This window comes from Hakea prostrata, chromosome 8, assembly GCF_041222555.1.
Source record: "Hakea prostrata isolate BN-2017 chromosome 8, UWA_Hpros_2, whole genome shotgun sequence".
NCBI classification, from domain to species: domain Eukaryota; kingdom Viridiplantae; phylum Streptophyta; class Magnoliopsida; order Proteales; family Proteaceae; genus Hakea; species Hakea prostrata.
In genome coordinates, this window is record NC_142607.1 from 15126476 (window position 1) to 15149110 (window position 22635).

At 36.7% G+C, this 22635-nt stretch overlaps 2 protein-coding genes and 1 pseudogene across 5 annotated transcripts; all 3 read right to left on the reverse strand.

Moving 5' to 3' along the window:
- Positions 1–457: 457 nt before the first annotated feature.
- Positions 458–4863, reverse strand: GPDHP (NAD-dependent glycerol-3-phosphate dehydrogenase family protein). Of its 3 annotated transcripts, XM_089165547.1 has the most exons (11): positions 3177–4858; positions 2795–2871; positions 2630–2702; positions 2319–2536; positions 2132–2239; positions 1858–1921; positions 1729–1766; positions 1524–1644; positions 1353–1407; positions 1206–1254; positions 458–945 (listed from the first exon to the last, which is right to left on the reverse strand). In XM_089165547.1, exons 1-11 carry the CDS (start codon positions 3577–3579, stop codon positions 793–795), a joined length of 1359 nt encoding a protein of 452 aa, XP_089021673.1. In that variant the 5' UTR covers positions 3580–4858; the 3' UTR covers positions 458–792. The 3 variants fall into 3 exon arrangements, with proteins under 3 accessions (XP_089021673.1, XP_089021672.1, XP_089021674.1); XM_089165546.1 differs by having other exon boundaries at positions 2319–2702; positions 3177–4861; XM_089165548.1 differs by having other exon boundaries at positions 897–945; positions 1206–1276; positions 2319–2702; positions 3177–4863.
- Positions 4864–5785: 922 nt separating this feature from the next.
- On the reverse strand, positions 5786–7388 carry LOC149007220 (vignain-like; annotated as a pseudogene). The gene is made up of 4 exons (XR_016175144.1): positions 6886–7388; positions 6534–6766; positions 6308–6446; positions 5786–6206 (listed from the first exon to the last, which is right to left on the reverse strand). The product of XR_016175144.1 is annotated as a vignain-like (transcript).
- Positions 7389–20304: 12916 nt separating this feature from the next.
- Positions 20305–21873, reverse strand: LOC149007221 (vignain-like). Its single transcript, XM_089165340.1, has 4 exons — positions 21405–21873; positions 21032–21267; positions 20809–20949; positions 20305–20718 (listed from the first exon to the last, which is right to left on the reverse strand). Exons 1-4 carry the CDS (start codon positions 21850–21852, stop codon positions 20470–20472), a joined length of 1074 nt encoding a protein of 357 aa, XP_089021466.1. The 5' UTR covers positions 21853–21873; the 3' UTR covers positions 20305–20469.
- Between the last annotated feature and the right edge of the window lie 762 nt (positions 21874–22635).

Below are 22635 nucleotides of genomic sequence, written 5' to 3' on the forward strand. Positions count from 1 at the left end.
TTTGCACCTTTCTTGGTGCTAACTGCATTTCTTGCAGTGCCAAGAAGCAGCCTACTGTTTCGGGCTCTAGCACAAGGCTGAGTATAGGACCATGGCTTTCACCACTGCTGAGCTCACTTGATTAGTTTATCTTTTAGGTGATCTTGGAATTTCTCAGCCCAATCCAGTTGTCTTGTTTTGCGATAACTTAAATGCTCTTCACATATGGGTCAATCTGGTGTTCCATGCTCGGACAAAGCATATTGAGATTGATTGACACTTTGTACGTGAGAAAGTGACACTTTGTCATATTGTGACTCATTTTTCGCCTTCCGATCATTAGTTAACTGACATTCCCATCTTGGGTACAAATTGAGGAGTGTTATGAGTGAATCTCCATTTACGCTTTTGTTTTCAAATGATTAGCTTGGATGCTAAGCGAGTTGCGAGTTGCGAGTTGGAACTCCTACACCAAGAGTTGGAATCCTGTGCCTAAATCATAATTTTTCATTACGAATATAATAATAACTTGAATCTGTCCTTATTTAGAACAGGAAAAATTGGTGGGGTTAGGTTTGGGTAAAGCTTAGAGTTTTGGTCATCAGAGTGGTTCAAAGTAAAATGGAGCTCTACGGTATTGGACACTGCCGTGAAAATGGAGAATCAGTGGGTCATGAATTCTTCATAAGTTGTTGCAGGAGATTTCTCTTTTTGGAGTTCCTACTGAATGCTGTGTGGCAAATTGACATGATCTGTTTTGTGATAATGTGACCTCCGAATGAACTGTTGTAGTGCTTCTATATCTTCCATCAGCTAAAGCCTGGCTACATTTTCGCCGATTCGAACAATGGCTGAGGGAGGAAGTTCACCGATGCAGATCTTGTGCACCGTTTCAAAGAGAGGGAATAAGTCCAGCCATCCGTGATTGCTTAAAACCTCATAGACCTCCTTAGCTGTTGAAACCCCCTTCATCAAAGAGTAAAAATAGAATCAGGTGATGAAGTTATGCGAGAGAAATGCCTATGATTCTGTGTTTCATAGCACTGGGAGGGATTATAAAAATGCAACTTGCACCAATAGCCAATTGAAGAAAAGAGAGGAGAAATGCAGAGAAGAGTACAGCAGTGGAGCTCCCTTCCAGGGGCTTCTATTCAGGTCTCTTCTGGTTGTGATATGGGGATATGAGAGAGAAGTAATATTCTACATTTATTATTTTTGTCATTTACCTGTAGCTTCTGCCCTTGTAACAGTTCTGCTTCAAGTTCATCAAAAGACCTGTTGGTGAAGATAAACACATCTAATGATAATGGTAAAGTAATTCACAAAATAAGTTTCTAGATTCTGTTTCCAAAGTAAGCTAGCCAAAGAAGAACCTTTTGCCACCACTCCTTGCATAAGCCTCTGCAATTTTTCTGTTTCTTCCTCCTACTGCCATTAATAGAAGTATTTTACTATATTTCTTGATGGTATGTGGTATATGTGTAGTTGAAGAATAATAAGTGTTGGAATCAGGGGGAGTGAAGAAATTTTTTCTGGTTCCTTACAGCATGTTGTGATCAGATCGGCTACCCCACAACTCTCCAAGAAGGTGCTATTTTTGACGGATGAAAACATCAGCTTAGAGAATTTCCTCATCTCTTTCAGACCCATTCGCATTATTGCAGCCTGTTAATTATGTAGCTCAGTTGTTTTAATCGGAAACCTGTATAAGTAAATTAGTAAATGAAGCAGGAAGTAATTGTCTACTACCTTTGTATTGTTCCCCATCTCCAAGCCATCAACAAAACCTGGGCTAGCAAAAGTTAGATTTCTGTTTTCATTGGAGAGATCAAAAGAAAGATGCAAGGGAAGGAGTGAAAAGAACTGAGCAATGTGAACCTGCTCCAATGGCGACTACATTTTTGAGTGTCCCACATAGTTCTACTCCTTCTATGTCGTGAACCTGTTGTTTTAAGAAACATGAACAGTAGAGCTGTCACTCGATTTGAAGCAATGGAGTGATGATGCAGTAGAAGTGTTATTGGTCCTGTAGACCTTGTGGTTTAATGGGTTTTTATGTGATCATGAACATAAATGACTGTGAATTGGTGAATTGATGAATTCAGATTTGGATTAAGAGAAAGAAAGGAAAGAGGAGAGACAACACACTCACAGGTGTGATCAGGAAGTAGGGAGTGGAGAACAAATGAACCCATGTATCAGCCATGTCTTTATTATCCTTATATCCTAATGTTGCTTCGCTTAATTTCTCACCAGCAATCTGTGAATTGCAGACTCGTCTTAGTAAATCCACAGAAGAAATGGGTGGGTAATCAAGTCATGTCAAATACATATCTTACCTCATCAGCTATGTTTGCGCCCATGAGAACGCAGCAGTCGATCCCAAGGCGTTTAGAGATGAGGGTGCTGATCAAGCGTGGGCCTGCAAGGGTGACATGCATTCCCTTGGTGAGTGATATGGCCTCAACATCTCCTCTTATCTTCCCAACAAGCTGATTACATACTCCTTCCATGAATTGATGTGGGGTTACAAAAACCAACATGTTTGCATCCTTCACTACAGAGGAAGAAGAGAAAAAACAAAAAAGCATCAGGTTGTAACTTTGGCAATTTCCCACTGAAGGAACCAGAGTTGGAAGAGAAAATATACCTGCATGCACAAGATCCGGATCTGCTATTACATTCTTCCCAAGTTTTACGCCAGGGAGATACTTCACATTCTCCTGTTGGGAAAAATGAAGAGAAAGAGTAGGCAAAGAAGAAAACCTGGAATGAGAGATTGAAGCATTAAAAGCAGGGATTACAGTGAGTTTACGTTTTTTTGGTTTATGACTTCCGAGAGTTTCTGGCCTGTAGGTAGCGTCTCCTCGTATACCCACATCCTTACTTCATCTGAAATAGAGGCATTGTTCCAATTTTTGAAAGAAAATTAATTTTTTAAGCATAATTTCAGTAAAGTAGGAAAACGCGTGACATGTGTTCGTGGGTATTTCGCAGAGAAATAATTCACTGTAGGCTATCATGTTTATGGCTTGATTCGTCTGGCATAGTGGCATTGCCTGATAGGATCTGAATATAAAGGTGGAATAATTGCCTATACATTGATTCATATGTGATATAGTTGGTGGATTTTGATGATGATAAGAAATTCTAACAGAGGAAAACAAAATGCAGATGGTTTGGATTTATGCAATTACCATGGAAGGAGTCCGTCTTGATTGTATTGGAGGCAATGAGTTTTGCAGCGACACTACCCCAATTGCCACTGCCGACAACTGTGACTTTGTATTTCTTCGTCTGTTGGATGCGACTGGAAGCTCTGTTCTCCTCTGGCATGGTCATCTCCCCTTCAAATTGTCTCTTTTGTAGAATTTCCGTAGCTGAAGCCATTGAGTAGACAGATGGGTAGGAACAGGGAGGGGCTGGAAGGTTGTATTTAGTTATCAAACTTAGAGAAGGAAATAGCAGATCTGCTGGTCGTTTCTGTGAAACATTGGGCGGCGAATGAATGTGCAAACCACGAAAAGGGGTACTTTTTATAATCAATACAGGTTGAAAAAGAGGACTAGATGTTTTGACGAACACGTTTTCTGGAATCATGTGACCGTATGTTTGTGGATCATCACTCTTTTCTGTTCTAGTCAAACTGAAGATCGACAGAGAGACCCACTTCAGAGCCGTTGTTGCCCAATTCAGAGATCTGAATATTTATGTGATCCGGTGCTAAACCTTCACAACGACACTCTCTTCTGCTTCATGGGTTTCTGATTTCTTGCATAATTTAAGTTTCTGGGATCAGGGTTTGGTGTTGGCCGTATTCAGAATTGGGAATAAGTTGTGAACTTTTGGAAGCCCCTTTTCTCCAGGTGTTTAAAAGGGTGAATGATCCGTTCTTTGTGGCTAACGAATTATGAAAATTGAGGAAGACGATTCAGCATTGAAGTTATCATCTGTAAACAGGTGGCTTCTTTAGCTTAATTGTTGGAATCATCGTTGCACTTCATATAAACAATCAGGTCGTGTGGTTTGCCAAGCGTTAGAAGGAACCTTTTCAGATGATGAATGTTTAGTGATCATGGATAGAACGGTTAGCCATCTTTAGCATCTCTCTTACTTGTATCAATAGCTGTTTGTTTATAACTCTAAATTCATTTATTCTAAGAACAAATCTATGTTAAAACTCCAGAGAACTTCCCAGTTCCCCCACCTTTAGTTATTCTATCTTAAACTATTTTATCTGAATCTGATTCGTGGCTTTCTTTATTATCTTCTTCCGGGGAATCGAATTTCTCACTAGATTAGCTGGGAGATGACGAATTCATAAATTTTCAAAAACTTTTTGTTATTGGGAAGTTGCAGATACATTCTAAATTCGAATTGTTCTTGGCGTGTCTTAGCCGTAGGAGTTCCGTGTAAGGTCAATTTATCTTAGCGGACCTTCGTCGACCCTTACTTGTGTATCTTGTGACAAGTGTATAGAATCAGCCCCCAGAGTTCTTTATTGCAGCTTTGCAACTTCTATGATATCTGATTGATCCCTCTCTGGATAGAGTTTCTTGTTGGCAGTTCAGTTGTTTTCAGTTTTTATTATCACTTGTTATTTCACGTGTTGTAACTTGTACGATCGATGTGATCTTTAAGAACAAACCCCTTGATCCAGGCTTTGGGACCTTAAAGAGTTAAGATTCAGCGACCAGGGTTGGTGGAGGATAACTACATATACCTTACACTACGCACGCATCTTGGTCACGTTTAAGGTGTAAACGCAGGAGTTTCTATGTAAGGTCATTTTCTCCACGCATCTTGGCCTTAGTGAAGGTTGGCAGTTTTTATGACAGTTCAGCATAATTATTGTTTATAAAATTGTGTGCAAATTGCACTGGCACCGTAAAATGGAGGCCTTAAAGCATTGACACCCCACTTTATGTTTAAAAAGCACAGAGGTCCCAAAATTGAATTTTTATTGAATATATTTGTCAAATTTATTACTGAAAACAATTAAATTATTGTTTATTTTCAAAAATACCACTATAATAAACCGTGTCTGAAAGGTTTTTGGTGATACATTTGACAAATATATCCAATAAAAATCCAGTTTTGGGGTCTCTGTGCGTAATTTGTTCTAAAATTATTTATAATTAAATAGCATAAATAAAGAATATACATGTATTTTCATATCGAGCATATACATATGAAGCATTTGGCATCTTAAATTAAATAAATTACTGATATAGCATTTCAAAGTATTTAATTATTCGAACTCTGTAGAAAACCCCATGAAGTCTCTTGACTGGGTTTACTTCATTGTGTATTCTGTTCCAACAAGTTCATATAACCCATTCTAGCGGGGCGTATTTCGGCAGGGAAAAAACCGGTGGTGAGGGCAGTGTTCTCTGGCGGGGGAGGGAGTGTGGTAGGCCAGTTTCTGGTGTGGGATAGGAAAGAATTCCTTCACCCACCTAAGGGTGTTTGGATAATTTTACTGCTCAAATGGTATTTGGGTAATTTGAATTTTAAATTTTAAATAAATTAAATGAGAATAAGGACATTTAGATTATTTTATGTATCACTTAACAGAAAATCTTAACTGGAGGTGATTTATAATTTTGAAAGTTGGTGCTAAATAATTTATGCATAATAGTGGGTGGATATTAGTTTCATCCCAATAATAGTATATAAATTTTAGCAAATTTAAAAATCATTATCAAGCATAAAAGTCTTATAAAATAATTTCAAAGAGCTGTTTGACACAGCAATAAAAAAAAAAAATTGATCTTGCCTTATCGATCTCCTTGGAAATAAGATAATAATAATATATCTTTGATTTGCTTAATAATGCCAATATTCATTATTCTTGATCTTGAAGTATTGATCAAGAGGCTTTATTTAATAATTAATTATTCTCTTGAAGCATTCAAGAGGCTTTATTCAACAACCAAAGCATAAGCAGATAAACCTTGAACGAAAATGCCATGAGCCTTCTAACTTCAGAGCTCGTCTTTTAGACCATGGATGTTTTTGATGGGATAAGAAGCATCTATGGCAATACCACATAGTCCTGCATTATCTGAGATTTCACGCTGCATCCTGACGTAACCTTGTTCTCCCCAGTCGTCTCCCCATGAGTTCTTCACTATCCAGTATTTGTTACCATCAACTGTTTTTCCATACCCAACTATCGCCACTGCATGATTTAGATCTGTCCCGCAAGGTCCATCAAACACTCCCTATATATTCACCAATCATACGTTATTTAATCCAGCTGTTAGTAGTTAGGTTGAGAATTCTGGTAGCTTTTTTCTATAATTAGTAGCGTAGCGTATCGTACCTCTTTGTAAAACTGGAATTGGATAACTAACGTCAATGCCAACTGATACAGGTTGATATGCGACTGCATGCACTAGTGCAGACTCGTTGTTAGGAGGAATTTTCTGATATCCACCAATTGTCACCAATGGAGCATTCACCTAGAAATTGATCAAGACCATTAGAGCTAGCCCGGTTCCTTTGTATAGATTAAAACACTAACTGAAGAAGAAGAATAGATCATTTACTTTTGATTTGTCACATATATCTTTTGTGGCCGTATAGGGATAATTATCCTCTGAAGCGATTCCTCTAGTTCTCCGGATGTATTCGAAAGCAGATTCCATGTGTCCTCCATTACAACCCTCATTCTCATCATCACAATCCACCAGCTGCTGTTCAGACAAAGATAATAGCTTTTTGGTTTTGATTTGGTTGATGCCCTCAACAGCAGCTACAGCTGAAAATGCCCAGCCGCAACCTATTATAGATAACATAAAACAGATCGACCATCTCATTAATGGGTTTATCAAATCAAACCTGAAAACCAGTAGTTGCATACTGGTAAGTTGCATGCAACAGGATTAGAATATTCCTTACCACATTGGCGTTGGTCCTTGACAAGGGTGACAGCACCTTTGGTCGTCCAATCAATGGAAGTAGGGTATTTGGAGCTTTGGTACATGAAATCACCAGTTCCTTGCGGAGCCCCACGCCGCGTGCTGTGATGCATCACTTTGGAACCTGCGTAGGTACTCCCGAACTCTTGGTTAGTCATATCTGCGAACTTGTTCAGCTCCAACTTGTAGGGTTTATCCTGCTTGTTGAACTCATCGATGAACTTGACATTTTCTTTGAATACATTGAAGCGCTTTTTCTTTTCAGAGAGATCTTTAGTCATACGGTGAAGACTCCTCCATTTCTCATAAAGATCCCAAAGACTATCTTCTGTCTCTAGATCCCTTTCATGGAAATCCAAGCTCTGGGCTAAACTCAGAAGCAAAGAAAGCGATAAAGCTGCAGCAACAACAACAACAAAAACCTTCTTCTCCATTACAATTGCTATAGAACTAGTTTAGTTTTGATGGGAATATTGATGAAGTTAGCCTCATGAATGTTGGTTTTTATAGAAGAAGCCCAGGGGAAAACCTCCCTCTGTCATTCTCCAACCACATAATTAATTAATGAGGGAAAACCTTGTAGCATTCTCCGATCACATAATTAATTAATGAGGGACAAGCCGAATTAATCAATATGCAAAATCAAGTGGTAAGAATTAGGGCTGCAACTTGGGCCGGGCCGGCCGGGCTTTTGCAATCCCAAGCCCAGCCCTATATGTTCTAATCTGAGCCCATTCCCGCCCTGACCCTAGTTCAAAGCCAATGATTATTGTCCTTATCCCTAAGCCCTACAGGCCAAGCCAAGCCCATTCCCATCTTAATTGGCCCTAATTGGGCCATGTCTGGATGGGTTGGCCTTGATTGGCCCTAATTGGCCATGGCCCTGGCCCTAACCCTGATTGGCCCTGGCCCTGACCCTGATCCTGATTGGCCCTGACCTTGATTAATCTTGATTGGTCATGTCCCTAGCCTTGATTGGCCCTGATTAGCCCTAATTGGCTTTGACCCTTATTAGCCTTGTCCCTAGCCCTGATCGACCCTATATTGGCCCTAGCCTTAATTGGTCATATCCTTGGACCTAAAATATCAAATGTAAACTAATAATAATAATAATAATAATAATAATAATAATAATAATAATAATAAAAGTACCATAAGTAAACTAAAAATAAAATTCATAGAAGTATAACATGATTCAAGCTCATACAAAATGATAAAATAGTCAATAAGTTAATAGTGTTGCTTTAAACATAAATAAATTCATACTCCATAATTCTATATTGATCTCTGAAAGTCTCTCATTGCTTTGATGATGGAAATTGAAAACCTCTTCCATTACTTTGGTGATGGAAATTGAAAACCCCTCCCATTGATATCCTTATTCAAAAATAATAATAATAAATAATAAGAATAATAATAAAAATCATATTCAACACTTTGTTAACAAGTAAATCAACGATAATTTAGTATTGATATTTTTTTCGTAGTTAAAGAAAATTATATTTTAGTTACAAACATAGCTATCTGTCCTTAATAATTTTTTTTCCTTTCTGAAATATCATATTGGAGGCAAAAAACGACAACAATATTCATGATGAGAAGTTCGGGTGTAGATTTGTTAGATATTAATTCTCTATATACTAGCTTTTATTGTTTATAATATATTATCTCATCTTAGTCCCAAAAAAAAAAATCAATGATTTTTTTGAACTAAAAATGACTTAGTTCGAAAAATAAAAATTACCTTAAAAATAATATAAAAAGTGAACTCATAGTCTAATATGATCAAAATGAAGATCAAAGTCGAGACTTATAATTATATCAATGTAAATGTGAAGATTAGGGTAAAAATCTAATACATGATCAGCCAAAATTAGGGTCAGGATCGGGCCAAAATTAGGTGGATGCTTACTACATTGGTAATGAAGATATAATTTATTTTTATTAATTTTTTACAAAACATGATCATGTTTTTAAAATTTGACACATGTCAAATATTCACCCATGTGGATTATAATTAATTCCTCTCCATATGCGTGGAGGGTCCATAATCAAATTAGGGCCAAAATCATGGGCCTAGATCAAGGCTAAGATTAGGGCTAAATCTGAGGCAGTGGAACAATGAAACCTTTGGAAGAGTTGAAAAGAATATTGCAGGTCTTATATCTGAATTGGATGTCCTAAATAGCATTGCTCCCTCTGATTGGGTAGACAGAAGAAGAGAAGAAATTGCTATTGCCCTTGATGAACAATTGGCTCGAGAGGAGATTCGTGGCAGCCAAAAGTCACGTGTACAATGGCTTCAAGCGGGTGATAGGAATACTAGTTTCTTCCACCAAACTACACTCCAAAGAAGAAGCTCAAACAAAATATTCAGATTGTGCAAAGAGGACGGGGGGTGGACAACCTCTGGGGAGGAAATCACAGATGAAGTGCTTAATCACTACAAGAAAGCTTTCTCTTCAGAAGGCGTGGATGAACAAGCATTAGAACAGACATTGCAATGTATCCATCCTATGATTTCGGCAGATACAAACGAGGAATTGATGAAATCTCCTGAAACAATTGAGATAAAAAAAAGCTTTATTTGCGATGAAGCCTTAAAAATCCCCGGGCCCTGACGGATTCCCTTCAGGGTTTTTCCAGAGGTTTTGGAATCTCATTGAAGCTGATCTTTGCAGGTTTGTTAGAGATGTGTTTAACTCTAGGAAAGTGAGTCTTGCAATGAATGAGACTTATGTTTGTCTTGTTCCTAAGATAAAACATCCAAAAAAAGTTGAACACTTTCGTCCGATTAGTCTATGTGGAGTGGCCTTCAAAGTGATCACAAAAACTATGGCTGAGAGACTTAAGAAATTCCTAGAGCCACTGATCTCCCCATCACAGTCAACTTTCGTCCCTTCAAGATCCATATCTGATAATGTATTATCCGCTCATGCAGCCTTCCACTTCCTACGGAACAAAAAGAAAGGTAAACAACGGTTCATTGGCTTGAAGCTTGATATGCGGAAAGTGTATGATCGCCTGGAATGGAAATTTATAGAGATGGTGCTCCTTCGGATGGGATTTTCTGAACAGTGGGTGAATTTGACCATGGAATGTATCTCAACTACATCATACCACTTCTTGATTAATGGGTGTGTGGAAGGGTATCTCAAACCATCGAGGGGGGTGCGGCAAGGGGATCCTATTTCCCCTTTCATTTTCATTCTTTGCACCCAAGCTCTATCTGCTATTATTCAAGAGTCTGAGCATACTGGTCAGATTGAGGGAATGAGAATCCAAAATAGAGGTATGGCTCTAACTCATCTACTATTTGCTGATGATTGCCTTATGTTCTCCAAGTTGAATCTTGATGCAATATTCAATTTGAAAGAATGCCTGGAAAAATTTTGTGCGGCAAGTGGGCAGTCGGTGAATTTATCAAAATCGTCATTGATGTTTAGTGCCAATACCCATTCCCGTTTAAAGAGGTGGTTCTCCCGTGTGCTCAAGATAAAGTATAGTTCCCCCCCCCCCCCCTTCAAAATATTTGGGACTTCCCATAAGCATTGGGAGTGACAAAGCACAGTCTTTTCAGTTTATTCAGGATAATCTCTCCCACAAGATTCAAGGCTGGAAGGGTAAGCTTTTAAGTCAAAATGGTAAGGAAGTGTTGTTAAAATCAGTAGCATTTGCTCTTCCAAACTATGTTGGATCACATTTTCTATTACCTTCTTCATTTCATAAGCAAGCACGACAAAAGGCTACAAATTTTTTTTGGGGAGATAAGGAAGGAAAGAATAAACTCCATTGGGTAAGCTGGGAGAGACTTAGCAAATCCAAGGAGAAAGGGGGTTTGGGATTCAGAGACTCAAAATTACAGAACATGGCCTTTTTAATGAAACTGGCTTGGAAACTTTTTCAAACTCCGAAATCTTACTGGTCTAAGTTGATGGAAGGGATTTACTATCCAAACTCAGATTTTTTATCTGCAAGGTTAGGGGAAAACCCTTCATGGGCGTGGAGAGGGATTGTCCAAGCAAAAAACATGCTATTAAAAGGTCTCAGATAGAGAGTGGGAGATGGGGTCAATATAAAGGTGTGGGAAGACCCATGGATACCAGTGGAAGGGAGGAGAGTTTCTTTGGAGATCAAGCGACCATCAGGGTGTTCAATTGAACGTGTCTCAGAACTGATTGACCAAGATCACAGATGTTGGAAGATTGATCTACTCAATTCACTCTTTTCTCCCGAGGAAAGTAAGGCAATTCAAGGAATTAGGCTAAGCATATTCCATCAAGATGATCAGTTGGTGTGGGGGGCAGCAAAGAATGGACTTTTCTCGTGTAAATCCGCATATCATCTATTAAAGAATCTTGAGGAGGAAAAGCTAGAAAACCAACCGAGCACATCTAGAAGTCAGAGACCAGCTGAAGATGTTGTATGGAAAAATATTTGGAGCTGCCAGACACTTCCAAAGATTAGAAATTTCCTATGGAGAGTGTGTGCACGAGGTGTAGCAACGGGTGAAGAGCTGGTTAGAAGGCAAATTCAAATTGATCCTTCATGTTCGTATTGTGGGTGCAGTCTGGAAACTATGGATCACATTGTTTTTGAGTGTCCGATTGCAAAACAGGTATGGTTTGGTAGCTCACTTACATACATTCCACCTGAGGAAGCCCCATTACTAACAGAATGGATTAAAAGTTGGTCCGCTATAAAAGTGATCGGAAAGGAGGTAAGCAAATCAATACTCAACCTATGTTCCTTTATTGTTTGGCACATTTGGATTGCAAGAAACAATAGGATTTTTGGGAGAAAACAAACTACCGCAAAAGAAATTATTGAGGCAGCCCAAAAAGAACATGCTTAATTTGAGGCAATCAAGACAACAGGAGGTGGGGAAGTGATAAATAATATTCAACCTGATGAGAATCAACAGCAATGGGAACCTCCGCCTCAAGGTAAATTAAAGTTGAATTCAGACGTGTCTTGGTGTAAAGGAAGTGGCAAAGGTGGTGTCGGCTATGTTCTGCGAAATCATAAAGGAGGAATTTTACAGGCAGTCTTTGAACCGGTGCTATGCAACTCAGTGGTGGAGGGGGAAGCTTTAGCTATGAGAGCTGGATTGATGTTTGCACTTTCGGAAGACTATAATCATCTTCTGGATTGATGTTGGCACCTTTGGATTGCAAGAAACAACAAGATTTTTGGGAGAAAACAAACTACCCCAAAAGAAATTATTGAGGTAGTCCAAAAAGAACATGTTGAATTTGAGAAAATCAAGACAACAGGAGGTGGGGAAGTGATAAATAATATTCAACCTGATGAGAATCAACAGCAATGGGAACCTCCGCCTCAAGGTAAATTAAAGTTGAATTCAAACGTGTCTTGGTGTAAAGGAAGTGGCAAAGGTGGTGTCGGCTATGTTCTGCGAAATCATAAAGGAGGAATTTTACAGGCAGTCTCTGAACCGGTGCTATGCAACTCAGTGGTGGAAGGGGAAGCTCTAGCTATGAGAGCTGGATTGATGTTTGCACTTTCAGAAGACTATAATCATCTTCTGATTGAGTCTGATTTTAAATACTGGTCCAATACATAAACAATGCTTCTAGCTCCCCTCCCCTATGCTTAGCTCCTCTGGTGGAGGATATTAGGGAGTTAAGCTTATCTTTCCTCTCATGCTCCTTTTGCTTTATTCCAAGAGCGACAAAAGCAATTGCGGATGCTCTTGCAAGGAGGGCCCTGTCGATCCCGTGTACGACAGTTTGGCCTATTTCCATTCCTTGGCTTCAGGAGTTATGCTCTCCAGTTGCCTAGGCTGTTTCGCAGGTTGTTTTTTTTCTTCTTTCTTTCGGTTAATGGAAATTTCTTACCATATATATATATATTATAGTCTCATTTATTATTTGACGAAAGCCAAAAATAATAAATGAGATGAATACAATTGAGGAGAGAGGGTAAATCACTCACTATTCCTCTCACATGCATCGAAAATGTGGAATTAATGAGGAGAGAGAAGTTTTCTCTCTTCCTCTACTGCCCCCTCCCCATTTTCCTGAGAATGTGCAAGTGAGCGAAAGAACTCACGAGAGAACTCATCAAGTACAGAGTTTTGAGAGCTGAGTGAAGTGTATCTATGTTGGAGTAGTGGGTTTGAAACTCTTCAAGAATTGAGAGTGTGAGTTGAGAAAGGGTGTACAGGCGGGGTTCAAATCCTTTGCGGCCCACAGAGGAGCAGCCATTGAGTTGTCACTCCAAATGTGTGCCACGTGTCAGAATAAAAAATCAGAGCCATTTGAAGATTTTCCACTTATATCCCATTAACCAATTACAAAGAATGCAGTTTGAATGAATGAACCGATATAGTTAAACCAAACCGGGTTATTCATTAAAAAAAACCTAAAAATGAATCAACAGCCTTCTTTGTCCAACTCCGTAAAATGCATCAACAGCAACACGGATTTTCATCCATGTTTTCCTTCCTCTCTCTCTCTCTCTTTTGATGATAAGGTCTGTTGAAGAACAAGAATCCATCAGGGATTTTTATCAGCCCTTGTTCAGACATGGTACATTTTTCTCCTGTGAGTCATTTGATTGAAATCCTAAATCGATCGACCTCATCTTCTTCTATCTTGACTGAAATCCTAAATCTTATTCTATCTAAAACCTAGTCTGCGATTCGACCATTAGTGTTCAAAAAGAAAACCTAAATCCATCGAATCCCCAAGGGAAACAATCAGGATTACCGTATTTAATCCAACTCCGACTCCAAATCCAGTTAGGAGTACCAAGTACCATATATAACCAGTATGATGACGCTTTCTTTAACCATTACCTTCCTCAAGGGCTCTCGTCTCTACTCTCCTCCCATGACATCTCAGTCTTTCGTACCAGAGTCAACGAAGACATATTCAGTTTCCGGAGTGAAGGTCATTGTTATTATTGATTGTTTAATCCTCAAGTATGAAAGAGTTTCCTTCTTGTATTCTTGATTGCATTCCTTTTATTTTACTATATGGATTAGAAAGCATCATCGGTATGAAGAAATTGCTTCATTTTTCTTTTTCTTGTTATTGATTGATCCTTAAGTTGCAATAGACTCTAGATAAGAATGCTCGAATTGTTTTACCATCAAGATGAACTGATAGGCATTAGAAACCCTTCCCCTCAAATGTGATGGGTATAATTAGCTCTAAGTACATACTGAAATGACTCCCAAAGTAAGAATGAAATCGACCCAAAAGTTTAAACTTAACAGAGGGGCCGGGGTTGATCAAGAACCCTAAATTTAGAAAACATTTTTGGAAGGTAACAAATTTTAAGCTAAGGGTAGAATTAATGTAGTAAAAACATGGACGTAGGGCGGACCCAGGATTCAACATTGGGGGGGCCGAAGAATGAAAGTCTAGATAGCATCCCCGTTGCGGAAACACTAATGCTTTTGCGCTACACATATTGTGTGTGTTCTTATAAAACCCATTGGGGGTTCCACCTCTGAATTATTTTATTATATTAAAGAATAGGTCCACATATATTTTGTGGGGCCCACACATTTAAAAAAAAAGTAAATTATTGATAATATTTTTTTTTAGACAAAATATAGATAAATTAAAGCAACAATACGAAAAAAAAAAACACACATAATTCAACCCTAGAAAGTTATATGCAAACCAAAATTTTCTTTGGCAGGAGATGCAAATCAACTTTTAAGTTAAGAGATGCAAACCAATGGCAGTTTTACCTTACTAGACATTTTTATTCACAATACAAAATCAAATAACAAAAATTGCAAAAGAAATAAAGAAACAGATAATATAAAATCAAATAAAAATAAAAAGATAAAAAATAAATAAATTGAGAAATAGTATCTAATTGTGGAGAAGATTTTTTCCCCAATTTTTCCTTAACCCACACTTGTAGAAAGGGAAGAGAATAAATAGGAAAAAAAGAGGAGAGAGGAGAGAGTGGAGAATAAATAGGGATTGAGAAGTTAGTTTTAAATTAGGAATGACATTTATACTCATTATTTTACCTTTAAAAATTGTTCTCAATATTTGGAGGAGGACCAAGTAGTGATATTTCACACGTGGGAAGAGAAAAAACAAGAAAAATAAATAAATAAAGGAATTATTATAAAAACTGAAAAAATTAAGGAATTAATAAAAATTTAAAGAAAAATCAGGGGCCGGCCCCATTATAGGTCCGTCCCTGCATGGACTTACCAACAACTTAGAGCTTTAAAAGCTTGGTGATCAAAGGGGTGATAATCAGTCGCGCCTTTAATTCTTCTAGATGGGTTTATTACTAATTTGATGATGACTTGATCATTGATTTGTAAAAATATTTTTTTTTTTTTTTTTTTTTTGGGATCTGAGGTTCATCTGGACCAGATTGTGCACACCACGATTACATCCTCAGGGAAACTTTGATTTGTAAAAATTTAATTTTAGGTTGGACAGCTGTGTTTGCAATGATGGTTTTCTAGTTTAGTGATGACTGATGTATTCTATTTGGTTATTCAATTTGGAAATTGCATATTTATTAGGTGTAAGGTTTTAATGGTAATGACATGTATAGGAATCAGTTTTTGCCTTCTCATTTAATAGCTTTTTTGGAATTAATGATTTTAGGATTTTGTTCTGGTAACTACATATATACTGAAATGACTCCCAAAGTAAGAACGAAATGGACCCACAAGTTAAAACTTAACAAAGGGGTCTGGGTTGATCAAGAACCCTAAATTTAGAAAACATTTTTGGAAGGTAACCAAATTTTAAGTTAGGGGTTCGTGAGAATTAATCATGTAGTAATGACATGGACGTACCAACAACTTAGAGCTTTAAAAGCTTGATGATCAAAGGGATGAAAATCAGTTGTGCCTTAAATTCTAGTAGATGGGTTTTGGTGTACGAGCATTTGGTACAGTATAGAATAGATGTATTACTAATTTGATAAAGACTTGATCTTTAATTTGCAAAAACAACTTTGTTTTAGGTTGGATAGCTGTGTCTACAATGATGGTTTTCTGGTTTACTCATATATTCTGTTTGATTATTCAAATTTGGAAATTGCATATTTATTAGCTGTAAGGTTTTAATGGCATGACATGTATATGAATCAGTTTTTTCCTTCTCATTCAATAGCTCTTGCGGAATCAATGATTTTAGGATTTTGTTCTTGCCAAAATATCAGCATAGATTGATGGTTTGAAATTCAACTGAAGCCCATTCTTAGTTTGGAATCACAGAACCCAACCATCCACTCAATTTCTTATAATGAATTTCTTATAATCAACTACCTCTCAATCTATGGCTGCCTCTTTTGATGGGTCACACCAGAATACAGAGTTCAGAAAGAAGTTGAGAGATGAAACCAAATTTCGATGGAATTGTTCGGATGTAAGTTAAACATAACTGTGATTCAGCTTATAAGAATGAAAAGAGGACTAAAATTAGGAAAACATTTTGGGTAACCTCTATGTGGAGATCGAAGTGAGTTCTATTAAATGGGAGAAGCTTTGTCTTTATTTTATATTAGTATTTATTATTTTTTAAATAGTAACACCTATAGGTGATTCATTTAACTATGCTATTTGAATTGGTGATGCAATATTTGTGCTTGATTAGATATGTACTAAAACTTAATCATTTATTCTTATCATCTTTTTTGGTAGAATATGCCCTTGTCATTTACTATTTTGGTAATCCAAGTATAATTTGAGTTTTCTTATGCATACGCCCCTATTTATGCTAACTTATAACGACCATCTTATAAAATAGTTCATTTTCTTTATAAGATTAGTTATATAAAGCTAAAGGGATGTTATTGTTGTATCTTTTGTGAATTACATTGGATATGAAAAATCCAGGAATATTGTCTATTGAAGGTAATTATGCTGATTATAAGCCATAGATTGATTTGACTTTTACTTCATATAATGAGGCATACGAATTTTACAACCAGTATGGAAGACTAGTTGGTTTTAATATTAAGAGAAATTATGCACATAAGAGTAAGAAAGATAAAACAACCATAATGTAGAGGAGATTTTCATGTAATAAAGGACACCGGAATGAGGACAAGAGACATAAATGCACAATCAAGCCTTGTGCAGAAACTAGAACTGAATGTCCTGCAAGAATATGCATTTCTAAGTTGGATAACGGGCTTCATGAATGTCGAGATTTTGATGATAATCACAATCATTTACTCCATACACCTTCTACTACTCATTTAATGCGATCTCAGCGTAAAATCACAGATATTTCTGTATATGCAATAGATTTGGCTGATGACTCCAATATTATGACCAAAGCAAATTATGATATTTTGAGTAGGCAAGCAAGGGGTAGAGAAAACCTAGATTATACCAGGGAAGATATACAAAATTATCTTCGAACTAAACGCCAACGACATTTGGCTTATGGTGAAGCTGGGAGTTTGTTAACATATTTCCAAAAGTAGACAAGGCTTAACCTATCATCTTTGCAATTAGATAATGAAGAACAAATAACAAACATATTTTGGGCAGACCCAATGATGATTATTGATTAAGCATTATTTGGTGATGTTATTGTATTTGATACAATTAACATTTTGCACTAATAAAGAATGCAAGCCATTTGGTATTTTTGCTAAAGGAGTATATTTGGAGCTGCACTACTATATGATGAGACAGCTGAGTCTTTCAAATGGTTGTTTGAGGCATTCTTGAAAGCAAATTGTCAAAAGAAACCCATAACCATTTTTACTGCAAAAGCTATAAGTGAACTCTTACCTGAGACATGGCATGGATTGTGCACATGACATATATAATGCAAAATGGGGTTGCACAACTTGGTAGTCTAATGAAGAATGGATTATCATTTTTCAAGGATTTTACGAAGTGCATTTATGGTTATAAAGTTGAAGAAGACTTTGAGAATGCCTAGAAAAAGCTTAATATGATTTTTAAGTCCAAAATAATTTATGATTAGATTGACTTTATGGAATTAAAGAGAAATGGATAGCTTGTTACATGAAAAATACTTTCACTCTAGGTGTGAGGAGCACACAACTTAGTGCAAGTATTAGTGTTGATTTGAAGAGGTATTTGAAACCACATTTGGGTCTAATACAATTTTTTTAATTATTTTGAAAGATTAGTGGAAGATAAACGTGCCAATGAATTGAATGATGAATTTCAAGCAAGGAATACACTTCCTAAGTTGAAATCAGAAACGTCCATCGTGACACAAGCGGCAAAAGTTTACACCCCTAATATATTTAAAAAGTTTAAAGACAAATATAACTGGTTGGGTGTTTGCTCATTAGTGCTTCATAATAGAGATGGTGTCTTGAGTGAGTACACAATTCGTTTAACATATGTAATTGGGAACCTTATATGAGGAGAATATACCGTTATATATAATCATAGTGAACAATCAATACTATGCACTTATAGAAAATTAAAAAACACAAAACATCTTAAATAGACCACATAAAAATTAAAGGCATTGTTTCAAGTTCAGCTCGACACATAATCACAAAGATCCAAAAGCAATTCGGATAACCCAATATTCCTAACTTAAATCCCAAATCCTCCTTTGCATTTGTCCATCCCATTCAACCATACTCAAACAACAACAGCTTACATGAAATTTAACTTCAAAGCTTTTAGATCTGGAGTAGAACATAGTTTGATAGTTTTGCTTCTTTTCTACAAAACATTACATTCGAAATCAAACAACCAAAAAGCTAAGCCACAAAGAAATTCCCCCATTGGGTTTTATAGACATCAAGCAAAGTAACAAAAAGCTAAGCCACAAAGACATTCGTCCGACCTGCCGGATGGCTGAGGGAACCCGCTGGAGAACGATGGATGAGTTATTGAAGCATTTGAGCACGGTCTCGTCTGAACAGGGAGAGAAGTTAAATTCGTTGCAGGCTGCCTTCGGAGAACAAAAGGATTCGATGAGTCAGTTGCAGGCAGCGATGATGGAGCAAAAGACCACAATGTCACAACTGGTCACACAAGTGATGGCTCTCAGTGGTCAGATGTCCCAAACCCAATGAGCATCTACGGTGACGGAGATCTCTACCTTCTCAGGTAACTCGTGTCCAACTGGATCTCCATCCCAAAATTCCGGTCAGAACCGTGTATCGATGAAGCTAGAGTTTCCACGTTTTGATGGACGAAACCCATCCAATTGGATTTTCAGGGCTGAAAGGTTCTTCTGACTTCTATCAATTATATATATATATCATACATTCTCCTATGAGATCACAGTGTGAGACCGGCGAAATTTGTCTTACGGTTTTTAATTGAGAGATTTGTTGCGTCATTCTGTCAATTGGTTGAGAAATCTCTATTGTTTTCTTCTACTACATAGTGGAAGGCTCTTCATCTCTCGTAGACATAGCTCTTCATATTCTTGAATTTCTATCCAAAAAAAAACCATATTCTAGAAATTTTCAAATCCTATTTATATAATATTAATTAGTCAGATATCAATAAATTTTAAAAGATTTATACTCTCCTATGTATATGCATTATATTTTCTATTTTCATATCCAACATATATATAATGAAGCACTTCATTTTTAATATATATATATGTAGCTGGCACACCCATAGCCCTACTCGAGCAAATTTTGAGAAATCATTGACCAATCATGTGGCAGATACTGTAAATCCACTTGGAAAGTTAATGTATTATGAAAAGGAATCAAATGTGCGGTCTTAATATATAAAAGTCTTAAAATAAATTTCTTAAAAGAAAAAGTTTTAGAGATAATTTGGATAGAACAAGTTTTCTCTACATCTTGCCTATGTGAAAGTTGGCAAAAATTTCTCAAATGGGCTTATTCAAATCCAATTTTAATTTTGAAAGTCCAAACATAAATAACGTTGCCTCATTTTGCAACAAACAATTAAAGGCACTTGTCGCCTTATATATAATGAATATTGCATATCAAAATTTAGATTTAGCTGTACTTGTATTTTTATATCTTCCTCTAATTGGTAAGTGTATTTTATATCTTTGTATTGAGCATATATATAATGTAGCACTTGTCGCCTTATACTAAATAATTTAGTTGTATAATACCATTTGAAATTGTTAATTTATATATAGTAGCAAATTGATAGCCTTATTCCAGTAAATTTTGAGAAACTAATGACCAATCATGTGCCCGATACTACAAATCCACTTGTTAAGTTGTTGTATTATGAAAATAAATCAATGTGTGACTTTAATTAAAGTCTTACAACAAATTCCTTAAAAGAAAAGATTTTATAAAATAATTTCGATAGAGTAATTTTTCCTCCTCATTTTCCCTTTTTGTAGATTGACAATTTCTAGACAGTCCAGCGAAATTTTGTTGCCCATAAAAATATTCATAATTTTTTTGATTGTAGAAATTATTTATAATTAATTTGCTATATTGTAAATATAGGAAAGATGTAGATATTTTATTCATTTCCGAAAGAAATTTTTCAAAACTTTATTTAACATTGTCTTGAGGCTGTCTCAAGAGTTTCTACCAAGCCTCTAAGCTCAATAACCTTTAAATAAAAACAGATGAGCCTTCTTCTTCCTCAAAGTTCGTCCTTGAGAACATCATGATTAATGGAGTTTTTGATGGGATAAGAAGCTTCCATGGCAATGCCACATCGCCCTTCCTTAGCTGGAATTTCACGTTCCATCCTTATATAACCTTGTTCTCCCCAGCCAGCTCCCCATGAGTTTTTCACAATCCAGTATTTGGTACCATCAGTAGTCGTTCCATACCCTACAATTGCAACTCCATGGTCTAGTTCTGTCCCGCAAGGTCCAGTGAACACTCCCTGTTCATGAATTTTATATCATTTGATCGAACTAGATTCAAAAATTACTATTATTTATTCCTATCTCTTTTTCTATAATTAGTTGCTTACCTCTGAGTAGAATTGGAATGGATAACCACTTGCTTCTATGGCCACAGATATAGGTTGATTTGCGACTGCTTGCATCAAGGCATCTTCGTTGTTTGAAGGTACATTTACATGTCCATCAATTGTAACCATTGGAGCATTTTGCTACAAATCCATGATCATTTAAGCTCAATTCTTCCATAAAGAAAAAGATCAATGTTCTATTTAAAAAAAAAAAATCAGTTACCTTTGATACATCACAGGCTTCTTGTTGGGCTGAGTAGGGATAACTAAGCTCTGTAGTGATCCCTCCATTCCTCTTGATGTACTCAAATGCATATTCCATCAGTCCTCCATTACAACCTTGGTTCTCTCCAACATCACAATCCACCAGCTGCTGCTCAGACAAGGATATCAGGTTTTGGGTTTTGATTTGGTTGATGCCCTCAACAGCAACTATAGTTGAAAAAGCCCAGCAACTTCCTGTGATAGATAACATCAAACAAATAATTTAAATTGTGTGGATGATCAAGTGTGATCAAACCCTAAAATCCATTAGTTGCATTCAAATCATTTGAGGTTGATGGGTTTAATGATAATCATTTAAATTGAGTTCTTACCACATTGGCCTTGGTCCTTAACAGGGGTGACAGCACCTTTGGTCCTCCAATCAATGGAAGTGGGGAGATCTTTGAACTTCTGGTATGTGAAATCACCAGTTCCACTTGAAGCTCCACGCAGCATGCTATGATGCTTCACTTTGGAACCTGCATAGGTACTTCTAAACTCTTGATTGGTCATATCTGCGAACTTGTTGAGCTTCAACTTGAAGGATTTATCCTTCTTGTTGAACTCATGGATGAACTTGACATTCTCTTTGAACACATTGAAACGCTTTCTCTTCTCTGAGATATCTCTAGTCACTGTATGATGACTCCTCCATTTCTCGTACAGATCCAAAAGGCTATCTTCTGTCTCCAAATCCTTTTCATGGAAAAGGAATTGGCTCTGGGCTAAACCCAAAAAAGCAAACCACAAAGCAACAACAACGAAAACCTTCTTCTCCATTACAATAGATCTTAAGCTAAGTTTGATGGGATTATCGATGAAGTTAGCCTCATGAAGTTTGGTTTATATAGAAAAAATTAAAGCCCAATGTGAAAACCTCAATGAGAGACAAACAGAATCAATTTGTGGAAACAAGCAATAAAAATTGAATCGATAAAACCAAGTGAGTAATCATTAAAAATTGTTAGTCTCAGCGCCCTCCAAGCTGGTACTAGATCGATATACATGCCAGTTAGCAGTACACATGATAAAGATAAGATCCAAAATGATGAAGGAAAATTTTTTAATGTTTTCTGATGATATTGCTATGTGCTTAATGATCCATGTAAGAGTGTTAGTTTGGATTAGTCTAATATGAGATAGGTTAAACAACTTGATCCAACATGTTCCATTAATTTCGAAGCTTTTGATGCACTGATCAAGTACTTAACAGATATATGTCACTTTAAGTAAGTCTACATCTCGTTGTTTTTTTTATTTTTTATATCAAGCTTCCATGAATCGTCGATCAATACCAATACTTGGATCGAGCATAAAAACGATATAAACTCTGATGGTTAAATGTCAATGGAAAGAATCGATATATGTCACAAGTTTTAAGGAATAGTCTCTTAAACTAAACCCAACAACTAAAAATTGAACATGGAAGAAGAAGAAGACGGTTAGATTTTTCAATTCAGTCTCGAATCTCGATTTAAGACGGTGCCCAACTCAATTGAACATGTGATCACCAGCCTAGCTGACTTTAATTTCATTCAGAAATCATGTGTTTACATTGAATTG